Source organism: Chiloscyllium plagiosum, unplaced genomic scaffold, assembly GCF_037043375.1.
Source record: "Chiloscyllium plagiosum isolate Xiang-an unplaced genomic scaffold, Cpla_swu_hap1 HiC_scaffold_45, whole genome shotgun sequence".
Classification (NCBI taxonomy): domain Eukaryota; kingdom Metazoa; phylum Chordata; class Chondrichthyes; order Orectolobiformes; family Hemiscylliidae; genus Chiloscyllium; species Chiloscyllium plagiosum.
Window position 1 is genome coordinate 1,561,205 of NW_028270183.1, and position 15,293 is coordinate 1,576,497.

Genomic DNA, 15,293 nt, shown 5'->3' on the forward strand with positions numbered 1-15,293 from the left:
TGTTACTACTATCCAGATGTGTTGTAATTTCATCCTTTATAATAGACTCCAGCATCTTTCCCACCACTGAGGTCAGACTAAGTGGTCTATAATTTCCTGCTTTCTCTCGCCCACCTGGTTGTGAGGGAGTGTGTGTGGGAGAGAGTCTGGTTTGTGCGGGAGTGTGTGTGTGGGAGTGTGTGTGTGGAGGGAGTCTGTGTGGGAGTGTGTATGGGAGGGAGTCTGGTTTGTGAGGGAGTGTGTGTGGAGGGGAGTCTGGTTTGAGAGGAAGTGTGTGTGGGAGGGAGTCTGGTTCGTAAGGGAGTTTGTGTGGAGGGGAGTTAGGTTTGTGAGGGAGTGTGTGTGGGAGAGAGTCTGGTTTGTGAGGGACTGTGTGTGAGGGGGAAATAGTTTTGTGAGGCAATATGTGTGTGGGTGAGTCTGGATTGTGAGGAGCTGTATTTGTGTGAGGGAGTGTGTGTGGGAGAGAGTCTGGTTTGTGAGGGTGTGTGTGTGAGATCGAGATGGGTTTGTGTGGGAGCGTGCGCGTGTGAGGCAATGTGTGTGTGGGTGAGTCTGGATTGTGAGGAGCTGCGTTTGTGTGAGTGTGTGTGGGAGGGAGTCTGGTTTGTGAAGGAGTTTGTGTTGGGAGCATGTGTGTGTTTGTGTGAGGGAGTGTGTATATGTGTATGTGTGTGAGGGAGAGAGTCTGGTTTGTGAGGGAGTGTGTGTATGTGTGTGTGTGAGGGAATGTGTGTACGTGTATCTGTGTGTGAGGGAGCGTGTGTGTTTGTGTATGTGAGAGGGAATGTATATATATCTGTGTGTGAGGGAGTGTGTGTACGTGTGTGTGTGTGAGGGAATGTATGTATGTGGATCTGTGTGTGAGGGAGTGTGTGTGTGTTTGTGAGGGAATGTGTGTGTGTGTATGTGAGGGAGTGTGTGTGTGTGTGTTTGTGAGGGAGTGTATGTGTGTGTATGTGAGGGAGTGTATGTACGTGTGTGTGTGAGAGAGAGAGGGATTGTGTCGATGTGTATGTGAGAGATGGTCTCAGTCTAGTTTTCCTGTGAGGTTATAAAAGTTTTCAGCACAATGACCCAATTCATTTCTCTGAAAATCAACCCCTCCCCCAAAGCCCTCCCCACATCCTGTCTACTCTGTGCAGAAAAACATCTCAGTGAATAGTGAGCTCTTTATAAAAGGTTGTTTTTTAATCTTTCCCCTGTGCTAGTCTCATTGAGGTAGCTCTCTCCAAGGATGCATTGACACTTACTGCCGTACTGCCCGTTGGTCCTGTGAGAGTTCTCTGCCAGGACTCTCTTGCTGGTGTCATCATTTCTTCATTAGACATCACCATCCCTCCATCTGTAGCTGAACATTCAGGATATTAAGTACTCACCTCTTTACAGACCACCTGACTGCTGATCCTGATGTGTCTGTTATAATTTAGGAGCTGAAAAGGAAGAAGTAACAACATTACTTTCTTAGGTTCTCATGCTCTGCTAAATGCATAATAACCCTTACTGGGTAGATAACAGCGTTGCTCTCATCCCCACACCCAAACACTCACTGCTCATGGAGGCAATGCAAGCTGTGGATAGCATCCAAGTCCCTGAGCCGACAGTAACCACACAGAGCAAGAATTGGGAAAACCCTAGCTTGCCTTCCTCCAGGGTGTCCTCCTCCTGCCTGCATCTCTCTCTCTCTCTCTCTCTGTCTGTCTAACCCTGTGCCGCAACTCCCCGACCTCTCAAAGCTTTGCTGTCCATGGGGCATGGCTGCTGCAATCTTAAACCCATTCCATTTAAACTACTTAGGACCCAACAGGCCCCACACTGCAACAAGAACTTTTATCTATATTGGCTTTTCAACAGAGCAAATGATACCAACGAGTTTCACAGAAGATTGTAAACCAAAGTAGGGTGCTGTGTCATTTGAGAAGGTATGGGGTTAAATGTCCAAAGGTTTGGTCAGAGGGCTGGATTTCTAAGCAGGGCCTCAGAGAAACATTGATATTATTATTGGCTCAGTGTCCTCAGGCAGTGCTCCCCAGCAGCAGGTCAGGATGGCGAGTGGTTTGCAGGGTTATTTACAAGTGATAGTTTTCCCAGGTACCCTTTGACCTTCTGATGGAAGTGGTTATGGGTTTGGAAGGCTCTATTTGAGGATTCTAACCAATGCTCTACCAGTGATTACTTTTTATTGACCATCCACATGCCTCCTGTTAATATCATTTCGCTGAATGGACATACAATAGACACCTGTATGCCACATCTGTCAATTCCTCTACTGCCTGCCCTGTGAAAATCCTCATCCAATCCTGGGTGGGACAGAATATCCTCAGTTAAAGATCAAGAAGCCTGAAGCTGTTGTCTTTTGTTCCCATCACAAACGTCGCTGTCAAACCCACCCCCTCAATCAGTGCCTCAGTCCCCTGGGTCACCATTTCATTCCCTCCCGTTTCCCCCCACCATGGCATCATCTCATCCCCACCTCTCCTCTCCCTAGTCACTCCCTCAGGCTGAGCCGCGCTGTTCACACAGAGTTCTTGTTGCTGCTGACCTATATTTCAGAGCCCACACCTCTGCATCTCCTTGCCACCTGTCTAACCTTACCTGGTTGCGCTGCTGGCTCAGCTATAGTGACAGCTCCAGCAGTGTTCCTCTGGCCGTCCTGCCTGTCGATAAGATCCTGTTCACCCCAGACTGTGCTGCAGGCACCAAGTCACCTTCCCCTGTTCTCACAAGCACAGATTCCCAGCAAAGCAGAGTCTCTGTATTAAAATGCTCAGCACTGCTTTCAAATCCCTCTGCAACCTTTCCTCCCCCAGCACTCCCCTACCATGGTCCTCCAATTCCACCCCTATCCCTGATTTTAATCAGCCCATTTTTAGCTGCCAAATTCATTCTCGTCCCAAACCTCTATACCTTTAGTGTGCTGTTTGATGTCTATCCCCTGAACCAGGTTTTCACTTGTTTCTCTGGTTCAGCATCCATTTCTATCTCATGAGGTTTGTGTGAAGCCAAATCAGAGGTAGTATTGACAAACAGGATAATGTGGGAGCTCTTTTCGGAGTCTGTCCTCAGATGGCAATCGCTTTTTAATATCATTCCAGAATCGGCGGAGAGAGGGAGTCTCAAAGGCAAATGATATCCACCACAAATGTAGTTTTCATGATCTGAAAGGTCTATGCTTTAAAATTGATGGCTTTTGGGTACATGTGTAGTCCACTGCAACCCCCCTCGCTAGCCTGGAGAATGCTGCTTGCAGTTGTATGAATTGCATTGATTTCTCAGTATTGGAGGGCCCAGCGAGATTTTGAGTCACCACAGGAAATGACATCATCAACCCAAGGAAACCCAAACATAAAAACAGAAAGCGGGCTACACCATCAGTGCTTCAACCAGAGGCTCACTGAAGATGTTACCTAGTATGGTGACGAAACATCTGAAAACATACCTTCCAGCTCAGCGAGCAAACCTACATCCAGAACCTAAATCTGAGCTACAAATCTTCTCAAAACTCACTTGATGGGGGAACATTTTAGCAATAGTGACCACAATATGGTGCAGTTCAAATTTGTTCTGGACAACAAAAAATACGGACTGCAAAAGACAGCTTTGGATTGAGGAAGGCAAATTTTATTAGAATAAAGTAGGACCTTGGCCACAGTAAACTGGGAACAACTCCTTGTGGGTAAGTCTACAGCAGAGCAATGGTGGGGGTGGGGGGGCATTCAAAAAGGAGTTGGGGAGAGTACAGGTCCAACATATACTCTTTTGAGGGAAATGTAGGAGCAATAAGTTCAGAGAATCCTAGATAATGATGATAAAGAAGAAGATTAGGGCTTTTAGCAAGTTCAAAAGGACCAATTCACCTGTGGCCCTGGAGGAGTACAGGAAATTCAGGAGGGAACATAAGAAAGCAATTAGAAGAGCAAAACAGGAGCATTAGAAAGGACTAGTGAAGAGATTAGGGAGGATCCAAAGATATTTTATTAAAACATTAAAGGGAAGAGGGTAACCAGGGAAAGAGTAGAGACCAAGGGGACATCCTACCTCATGTTGGAATGGTGTCGAATGAATACCTCCCTTTGGTTTTAATCTGGAAATGGAGAATGGAATTCAGGAAAAGGTACCTGAGGAACTTGCACAGTTTGACATAGGAAATGGGGAGGCATTGGATGCTCTGTCAGGCTTAAAAACAGTCAAATCCACTGGCCTGGATGAATTGCATCTCAGGCTATTGTGGGACGCAAGGTAGGAAATTGCAGTAACTCTGACACAAAGTTTTAATTCCTCTCTGGCCATGGGGTAAGTGCCAGAGTACTGGAGGACAGTTGATATGGTTCCACTTTTTAATAGGGGTGGTAGAGATGAACGAGGAAATTATAGACTGGTGAGTCTCATGTCAGTGGTAGGGCAACCATTAAAGAAAATTCTGAGGATGGAAATTAATACCCATTTGGACAGGCATGGGTTAATTAGGTATAATCAGCATGGCTTTGTTAGAAGGAGGTCATATCATTTATTTTGAAAATGTGATCAAGTGTGTGGATAAGGGAAGTTCAGTCGATGTAGTTTACATGGATTTTAACAAAGCTTTTGACTAGGTCCCACAGGGGAGACTGATTGAGAAGGTTAAAACACATGGATTTGAGGGAAACTTAGCAGGATGGATCATAAACTGGCTCAGTAATAGGACACAGAGGGTAGTGGTGGAAGGCTGTTTGAGTGACCAGAGGCCAGTATCCTGCCGTGTACCACAAGGATCAGATTGGGACCCTTATTGTTTGTTAGATACATAAATGATACAGATGAAAATGTGGGGGGAATGTTCAGACAACAAATTTACAAACAACACCGAGATTGGTAGAGTGGTTAATAGTGAAGAAGATGGTTGTAGGTTACAGGAAGATACAGATGGGTTGGTCAGATGGACAGACCAATGACAGATAATATTTAACCTGATAACTACGAGGTGATATGCTTTGGAAGAAGAAACAAGATGAGGGAGTATTTGATGAATAAGGACACTGGGTAACTTAGAGGAGCAGAGGGATCTCAGGGTAATTATTCACAGATCCCTGAAGTCAGCAGAGCACATGAACAGGAGGGTTAAGGCGGTATATGGGACACTGGCTTTCATTTAGTCGTGGCGGAGAGTACTAAGAACAAGGATGTAATGCTGGAGTTGTACAGAGTGTTGGTCAGGCCACAGCTGGGGTAGTGTGTGTGTTTCTGGTCACTTCACTATAGGAAGGATGTGCTAGCACGAGAGGGGCTACAGAGGATGTTCACCAGGATGTTGCCTGGGATGGAGATATTGAGCTATAGGGAGAGACTAGATAGGCTTGGATTGTTTTCTTCAGAACAGAGAAGGGTGACGGGGTTCATGATTGAGGTGTATAAGATTATGAGAGTGTAAACAGGGTGAATAGAGATCAGCTGTTCCCCTTCGTTGAGGAGTCAATCAAGCATTGTTTTAGGGTAAAGGCCAGGAGATTCAGAAGGGATTTGGGAAAAATCTTGCTCACACAATGAGTGGTAGGAATCTGGAATGCACTGCCTGGTAAAGTAGGGGAGGCTGGAAATCTTTAAAAAATATTTGGATGAGTACTTCAAATATCATGAGATTCAAGGATATGGAACATGTGCAGGAAATTGGGATTAGTGGTCCAGTGGTAGTTATGTCAGAACAAACTCGATGGGCCGAAGGGCCTTTTCTGTGCTGTATGAATCTATGAAAGAACCAACATGACAAAACTGACACGATTTTGTGTGTAATTTACACATTGACCATGGATTCCCCCCAAAATGGAAAGTCTTTAATGTGACCTGATGGGTTTCTGCCCCGTGGATAATGAGGGAAAGTGAGTGACAGGGATGGTGTCTCAGTCGGGAGTGAGATTCTGATCGAACTGTAGCTGGCTAGTAGCCAGCACTGAGCTGGAAATGAATGGTCCTGTCGTCACAGCTGACTGAGTACAGAGGGATAGGACAGGCTGACATCACTAAGACAGCACACACCCTCCTGAACTACTGCAAAGAGACGGAGTTAGGATTCCCAGCACTGGAGCTGTTCAGCTCGTAGGTTCCTGCAAAAATATGGCAGGATCAACTCGAAATCAAATCACCACTTTGTGAAGTTTCATCAGTGCAAGGCTGACTATTGAATCTCAACTTCTCTGGAAAACCTCTCACACCTTTACCCCCTCCACAAGTTCCCAGAACACCTATGGCACCGTTTATTCCCGTCACTGGGATTCACTCAGGTCTGCTAGTTTCTATCTGGATTACTTGGCAGTGAGCTGCTCAGTCTGCTTGGAACAGCAATGTGTTGTAGTTCTATCAATGTCTTAACTCCTGGAATTGTGTCTTGCCGGTGTACAGATCTGTGTGAACCCAGCACTTGCCATTTACCTTCCCCAACTGGGGTTATCATAATGTGTACAAAAGTGTGAGCAGACCAATCAACTACAGTAAGCATCACAACAAAAGTCCCCTTCACTTTCCAGCAGAAACCATGAGGGGAGACTGGAATAGGGGAAGATCCCTGAAAAGGGACTTTGGCAGTTCCCTGGGTAGAAATTGAAGTGAGGGAGGAGAGGTGGGACCTGGAGCCAGCAGACAGAGCTGAGGTAAGTGATGAGGCACGGGCCTCACTGGATAATTTCTCCAACTGCTAAACATCACCTTCCTCACTTTTGATGGTGTGTGGTACCTGTAATGGGCTTGGCATGGTAAATGTCCAATTGGAAACATGGGTGATTTACCCGTGGTGGTTAATAGATGGAAGAATATACCATGGGTAATGTAGTGATGGGAAAAAATGTTCAGTTTTGTGTGATTGCAGTGCTAGATGTAAAACAAAACTAATCCTCATACTGTTACTAACAGAAACGTTATGAGCCGTGTGAAATCAGGTAAAGAGATCAAAGCCAAAACCCTAGACCTCTCAATCCATGTGTTTCCTTATTACAGTTACCCACTAAGTAACTGCGACACGTAAAGGTTCATTTTTAAAAATCACATTCACATTGACCTTCATGTGATATAACTTAGCTCAGATTTCTGCCAGACTTTCACTGATACAATATTTTTCCAAGAACTCTGTGCATTTCAAACCACTGGGTTACTGATTACATTTGGAACAGGCCATTAGACACAGTAGGATCTGCCCTAGTGTTTATGCCTGAAATGTACCTCCTCCAACCCTGTTAATCTCAACCTAGTAGCAACATCCCCTTCAATTTTTGTTTTGCCAGCATGGATGTCTGAATTATATAGTTAAACCGGAGAGGAAGACTTAAGGTGGAGGATGTTGAAGTGTGTGTGTGCAGGGTTTTTTGTAGAGCTTAGGATAGGAATAGGTTGAGAGCTGGGATTGGTGTTGAGATTAAGTTTAGGATTATACTTTAGGAGAACAGATTCCAAAGAAAGGGTTTGTAGATGCTCTGTTTTATGAATATTTCACAAAATATTTAAATTGCACTTGGGGGTGAAATGTGGACAGAATGATCATATTTGCTGTAAATGGAGTCTTGGTTGTCAGTCAGTGCTTCCCACTTATACCACACATTTACTCCATGTGTTAGATTTCAGTGGCAGATACCTCCTGTCACTGCACCTGAGGAACAGTGCACTCTGGTCCGTCTGGAAGAATGGCAAAATCGAAGCAATCCCAGCTCTCTGCCCACTATCACATGGGATTGGTACAGCATTAGAAACTTCAAGTACTCAAGCCCAATTCTACTCTTAACCAGTACCCTCACACATTTCCTTTCCGTGAGGAGCAGGTGCTCTCCTGGTCTGGAGGGTTAGCCACGGAGACCTCTCAGGCATGAGCCAAGTCAGCACAGACCAGGGGCTTACTCTGGGATTGGCCAGCTTTATGGGGACCGGTACATTTGTATCAAGGGGATTGAGGGCTACAGGGAGAAAGCAGGAGAATGGAATTGGGAAACTTATCAGCCATGATTGAATGGCAGAGCAGACTCGATGGGCTGAATGGCCTAATTTCTGCTCCTATGTCTTAGGTCTTATGGGAATGAATGAAACAAAAGTATTGCTGGAAAAATTCAGCAGGCAGCATCTGTGAAGAGAGATCAAAGTTAACGTTTCGGGTCCGGTGACCCTTCCTGAGACCCTTTCTGGATGAAGATGCTTAGCTTCCTGCCAGATATCAGAGTTTTTTGCAAATTTCCGAGTTTGTTGCAAATTTCCAAATTTGTTGCTTATGTGGTTGTTTCTCTGTCTAAATGTCATCAGCTGTCAATTCTGTAAATAGATCCTATAAAACAAATAGCATTTTAATGAAATGTAACTTGGTTCAGTCCAAAGCAGTGACTCTGTGTCGGGTTTTGTAAAAAGCCACGCTACCTCTGATACCTCGGGACAGAGAGAGAAATGAGTAAGTGCTGGGGAAGTTGTTCGGTTCAGATTGTCTTGCAGTAGCTGACATTGGGCATCTTTACACACGCTTCTCAGATGTAGCCGAGGGTCTGACTTCATTTGGTATAGGACGGTGTTATGCATTTCTCCTTCAATGAGGAAGACATCAAGAAACAACGATTCACAAGGACTCTTAGGTTTGTAGTCCTTCTCTATTTACTGGATGTTAAACAGTGATTGAGGGCAGAAGAGGGTGGTGGGAACTTGAAACAAGCTTCAGCTCCACCGTGGGGCAAAACGATCAAACATCAACTCCACCGTGGGGCAAAACGATCAAACATCAACTCCACTGTGGGGCAAAACTATCAAACATCAACTTCACCGTGGGGCTACAGAAACTCAAACGTCACCTCCATCTGAATGAGATTACAGACAAGAGACTAGAATATAGAGCAAGGAGGACGAAGCCACCAGTGAAGGGGCATCAGTTGTAGGTGTGAAGCTGATGTCAGGCTCTGTCAACTGTGGGTCTACACTTCAGCAATGCTTTGGTTGCTTCTCTGTTTGACATTCTCAAAAATGGGTCCAGCTTAAACAAGTCATGTTGCTGCATCTTCCCTTGGCTTGTGTGTCATCCATCGGTAGCTCCAACAAGGTAAAGTCACCATAGTGCTAGTGGATCTTAGGGCTGCCTTCTCACTGGAGAGAGGCAACCAGCTGTGGTATACACTGAGGGTCAACATGCCTTAAGTGAAGGGAACGATTGAGAGGGAGAGTTCTTCAATGTAACCTCATTGGAATTGAACCCACATTGTTGATATCACTCTACATCATAAACTAGCCATCCAGCCAACTGAACTAACCGATCGCCATGCACCCAACAACTGCACATTGTTAGTGGCCACAGCACTACCTGGTGACAGTGCAGTAAGTTCTCTGCTTTTCATTGGTACTGAGAGGTACTCATACCAGTCAGTCTCCATTTGGATTTGTGGCCTGTGCAGTTGGCATAGCTGTGAGAAGTTCAGCTGTTAGAGACCTGGCTGAGTATCCCTCCTCACTGATGAGCTAGCTCACTCAGCTGATGCTTATGTTATCTCATTCTTTCACAGCTATTGTTATTCTACAGACTTTGGTTTTTAATCAGATTAATTTGCTTAACTGATTTGTTCACACTTCTAAAGAAAGTGCAATAGCAATATTCTGCTTCTTACCAATATTCTGCCCTTGATCAAAATTCTGTACCTGATTAATATTCTGCTACTGATCAATAAGCAGCCCCTGCTCAGTCTAAAACTCCTGGTCAATAGTCTGTTCCTGATCAAAATATAGCATTTTGGCAAATTCTGATTGATCTCACATTTTGATCAATGTCCTATTCTTGATTCACTGATGAAGGAGCGGCGCTCCGAAAGCTAGTGTGCTTCCAATTAAACTTGTTGGACTATAACCTGGTGTTGTGTGATTTTTAACTTTGTGCACTATTCTTGATTGTTACTCAACTCCTGATCAATAATAGTGCTCCTGATCAATATTGTCCACTATTTGTGCGTCAATGTACAGTACTTTGTGCCCTCTGTACACAGCAGTGCCTGTGAACTGATGCACAAAATGCTTTATCTGTATACAAACAGTGAGGAGGGAAAGAAAGAAACAAAATAGGAAATAGAAGGATGAAAATTAAAAATGAAGTTAAGCCTGGACCTGTGGATGTAGAACTAACAGAAGAATGTGGAAATGAGACTGGAGAGTGTGTAGAGCAGTGTATCTAATCCATGTGGGGGGCAGAGTGTGTAAGGCAGGGTAGTTAAACTGAATGGGGGGAGACTGTGTAAGGCAGGATATTTAATCAGATTGTTCAAGGTGAACGTGTAAGGTAGGGTGCAGTTCCTAGAGAATAGGATGTATAATTTTTTTTAAAACTATCAGCAAATTGAAGGATAAGATTAAAATGTAGAGAGATCTAAGGTTAATGATGACAAAATTTGAAGGGAAGTGTTTGTGGTGGTATATGCAGGTAGAAAGTTATGATTTTCTGTTGGATCCCATTTGATCAGCCCATCATGTTATCATAGAGACCTTCTGTCTACACTTCAAGATAATGTTTGCTGGCTTTTGATGTGGATTGGTTCAGTTCCCACACCTGTTGAAGTTTTCATGAAGGCCCTGCTTTCTTGACCTAGCCCCTGGCCTGAGGTGTACCACCAGTGATCTGTCTCTGATCAGATGGTGGAACTGTGGTAACTTTACAACGTACCTTGGATTTTAAAACTGTACTGTGTCCAGTACTCAATGTTCATGCCTTCTATTCTACCAAAGCCTCATTTATCTCTTAGATTTCCCTTACCCTGTTTCCATGGTGTTGGAGTGGTTTGTGTTGAAACTTTATTGCTGGAACAGCACAGCAGGTCAGGCAGCATCCAGGGAACAGGAGATTCGACGTTTCGGGCACAGGCCCTTCTTCAGGGGTGGTTTGTGCTCTCACCCCTGCACCCAGCCATCAGACTGCTTCAGTTAGGCAATCACACAGTGGATTCAGCCAGAGATAGTTCCTCAAATCAACAGCTAATCCCAAACCCACAGAGCATTTAGTAAAGGATGATTCCTCATTCAGTGTTAACTTCTACAGTCACCATCTACTGCCAAGTAAGAGTAAGTCAGGAGAGGGTTAGCAGGCAAGAGAGTGGACGTGACTGGAGTGCCAAAAGATTGAATAAGTGGACTGGACACAGATTCTTCACAATGTGGGGCTGGACTGTAACTAAGGAGTTGGATGGGGCAGAGTGGGAGTTCTTGAGTGAAGGAGAGTGGTTTGGTGTTTCCTGGGAAATATTAAAACCAAGATTTAGTAACCTTTACAAATAAATCTCATATTTGGATTCTGATCTAGAATGCATAGCTTTTGCAAACTGAAATATCCCAGGGTCTGTTTTACTGGGATAAGGTAGCAGAGGCTGCCAACACCATTGGATTTATCAACCCTGGTCATCACCTTCAGGAGGGGATGGTGAGGGGAAGTTAGAGGAAGAAAGTAGAACTGTGGGAAGTTCAGGGATTTAAAAAGCTGCTTAAGAAGGACTGTGGCTGCACCAGGTGAGTTAAAACAACCTGCATCTAAAGTGTGTGGTCTGTTATCATCAATACTTTGAGAGCACAGGTGTTCTTCAAAAAATCAAAAGATTTAGCCCGCAATCAGCGATGAGTCTAAAGGATTAGTTAAACATAAAGACTGTTCATTCTCTGTCAGGATACAAACCCGAAATCAGAAACATCACAGGTAAATTGTAAAATATGACTTACAGTATCCAATATGTGTTAGGGTCCACAAATGGATGTGACATGAAGGCAGGCTTAGATTTAGTTGTGATATCCTCTACAATCTGATATTTTGTCAACACCTAATATTCCGATATTTAAAACTGGAAATGAAGGGCAACTTGAGTTCATTGACCAGTAGCCCACTGAGTGTCACCACCTTCAAGAGATGGGGAACTGTACCTGAGGGAGAGTCAGCACCTTCAGGAGAGGAAGACAGCAATTAATTGAGAAAGATATTATTTTTAAATTTCCAAATGTTCCATCAGCAATTTTAGGGAATATTCATTTGGAGATGCAAACTAATGAAAAACAAATTCCTCTTTTTGCAGTTTTGACGTTGAGAATGGACCATCTCCAGGTCGGAGTCCACTGGACTCGCAGGCGAGTCCGGGACTGGTGCTACATCCAACATTCCCTCAGAGCCAGCGTCGGGAGTCATTTCTTTATCGGTCTGACAGCGATTACGATATGTCACCCAAAACAATGTCCCGAAATTCCTCCGTGACAAGTGAAGTGTGAGTACGGCTTTATTATTTGTTTTTTGATTGTCTGTAGATATCTTTTATACAAGAGAACTTCATGGCAGTGTACTCTCCCTGTCTATAGAATCTTATTTCCTGTTTATGTATCTCAGACTAATTTTAATGTCAACATTTCCCATTATATATGCATATGTCCATATTCGGACTGGGATTTATTCATATTTTAATTATACCTTCCTTTCACAGTTTTATGTGCCTAACCCCTTTGGAGATACTTTGAAGCTCCAGTGAATTCAACATCTCTTCCCAAATTCCAGTAGCCTTTTATATGGAATGAGAAACAAGAATATCAAATGAAAAAGAGCTTCTGTGCATGAACACTGAAATCCTCCTGCTCCAGTGTCTTCACATCACATAATGTTAGTGCAGTGGTTAGGTGGGCTAATTGAATCTTGTCAGTCATTGCAACAGGAATGGAATATAAGGTGAGGATGTTGTGCTACAGTGGTACAAGGACCATATCTGGAGGACTGTCTTTACTTTTGGTCTGTTACAGTAATGCTTTAGAAGCAGTTCACAGAAGGTTCACTCACTCATTTCTGGGATAAAAGGGCTTATCTTATGAAGAAAGGTTCAAAAGGTTAGGTTTGTACTAATTGGAGTTTTGAAGACTGAGAGATGTTCTTATTGAAACAAACAAGACCTTGAGGGGACCCCTGGACTGGGAGAGCCAGGTTTAAGTCCCACTTCTCCCAGAGGTGTATAATAAAATCTCTGAACAGCTTGATTAGAACCATACGGTGGATACCTGGATGATGTTCGTCTTATGTAGAGACCAAAACAAAGGGGAGATAATCAAAGATTAAGAGATCTTCTTTCAGGACAAAGCAGAAAACAACTATTTACCTCCTTACTATTGAGAGTTCATCCCCGCAGCAATAACTGGCTCAGTAGCTACGAGAACTAGGTTAGATTAATAGTTGAATATCACAGAAACGGATCAGACCCACAAGTAACAGCAAGTAAGATCTGCTAATATAACTGTGAAATAAAAGGCCTTGTATCCCTCACAAATCAGATCAGTAATTATGGGAAAGTGTCATTGTTTAATGATAGTTTCTTCTGACTTAGGGTTGCAAATTTTCAAAACATTTTCAACAAGGTGAATCATTTGCCTAGATTTAATGCAGTTTTACTTTCTGGCCTTAAAGTGACAGGCTTTAATTATAGTTTCACCTGAGTATCCACTTAATAATTTGAGATAAAAGTCTTTGTACTACTGCTTGAGTTCTCAACACAGCATGACTGAACCCACAAGTTTTTGAATCCATCTGTTATCCAGTCCATCTGGTACTCAGTCATTCAATATTTAACACACCCTTTACCAAACCCAATGGTTAATTAACCTATCTCTTATCAAATATACCCTTTATCTATCCCATTGGTGTTAAACACATCCATTATCGAAAATAGCAGTTATCCAAACTGTCAGTTATTGAAACGTTGGACATAGAACCTACTCCCTACCTCGTTTTATTCCAGTTTCATTAGAATGAGGATTGGACTAAGTTATTATCGCATTGTTTCTTGAGGGATCTTGCTGTGCACAGATTGGCTGTCACATGATACAAGTGACTAAATTTCAAAAGTATTTCATTGGTTCGAGAACATATTTGGGAAATCCTGAGTTGGTGAAAGGTACGATGAGAAATGTCATTCTTCACAAGAGGCAGGTTTCCCACTCCATTCGGCTAGCTGGGACAATCCACTGTTATAATACTCCTTCTCTTTTATAAGACCACATTCTGACATGTAGTCTCCACTACTATACTCTGATCCCTAAGCATGTACATCCTATGTAGGTTTTTAATTTTGGGTTATATGGAGATTTTACTCATTAGCTACAGGATCTTTCTTATTTCTGAGACATATAGATCACATTTGCTCAGTTTTCTGCAGCCCAGGACTATGTAAATATTGACTGAAACCTTTAAACTGCTGACACTGATGGGGGCCTCCACTCATCCGCAATATATCTGCCTTTGTACGTGACATCTGGCGGTTTTCAGACCACTAAGCATCATGCATTGAGCACAGGCAGGGAAAACAAGGCACTATTACCTATCACTTTGTAACTTCCAGGAATAATCTGATTGATTTCTCCATCCTGTGATAATCCAGGAAAAGCCTGAGAGCTTACTTACATTGTGTCCTGGCCAGAAGTACCTCAGGTACTCAACACAAAATTAACAGGTAATATGAGCGAGAGCACCGCAGATGCAGGAACTGCAGGAAACAGGGCAGATACAGGTGATACAGAGAGAGAGAGAGAGAGAGAGAGAGGGAACAGGAACACAGGAGGTGCAGGAGCTACAGCAAACAGGGTAAATACAGGTGATGCAGAAAGAGACAGGGAACAGGAACACAGCAGACACAGAAAATACAGGAAACAGGATAGGTACATGAGATACAGGCAGGCAGAGAGCAGGAACACAACAGACAGGAGCTACAGGATGAAAGTGAGGACTGCAGATGCTGGTGATCAGAGTCTAGATTAGAGTGGTGCTGGAAAAGCACAGCAGGTCAGGCAGCATCCGAGGAGCAGGAAAATCGACGTTTCGGGCAAAAGTCCTTCATCATCAGAAATGAGATAACAAGAATCCAGAGAAAGTATATTCCTGTCAGGGTGAAAGGGAAGGCTGGTAGGTATAGGGAATGCTGGATGACTAAAGAAATTGAGGGTTTGGTTAAGAAAAAGAAGGAAGCATATGTCAGGTATAGACAGGATAGATCGAGGGCAAAAAGGGGACATGAGATAGCATTGGCAAATAGAATGAAGGAGAATCCAAAGGGTTTTTACAAATATATTAAGGACAAAAGGGTAACTAGGGAGAGAATAGGGCCCCTCAAAGATCAGCAAGGCAGCCTTTGTGTGAAGCCACAGAAAATGGGGGAGATACTAAATGAATATTTTGCATCAGTATTTACTGTGGAAAAGGATATGGAAGATATAGACTGTAGGGAAATAGATGGTGACATCTTGCAAAACGTCCAGATTACAGAGGAGGAAGTGCTGGATGTCTTGAAACGGTTAAAGGTGGATAAATCCCCAGGACCTGA

At 43.5% G+C, this 15,293-nt stretch overlaps 1 protein-coding gene across 4 annotated transcripts in view; it reads left to right on the forward strand.

Moving 5' to 3' along the window:
• pde4a (phosphodiesterase 4A, cAMP-specific) overlaps positions 1–15,293 on the forward strand; it is a 734,216-nt gene that overhangs the window by 474,067 nt on the left and 244,856 nt on the right. For 3 of the 4 annotated variants that reach the window (XM_087983115.1, XM_087983116.1, XM_087983114.1), the window contains one exon: positions 12,021–12,206. In XM_087983115.1, coding sequence (XP_087839241.1) covers positions 12,021–12,206 — 186 coding nt within the window. Of the gene's footprint in view, positions 1–8,418; positions 8,571–12,020; positions 12,207–15,293 lie in introns of those variants that run through there. The other variant, XM_087983117.1, reaches the window with a different exon arrangement.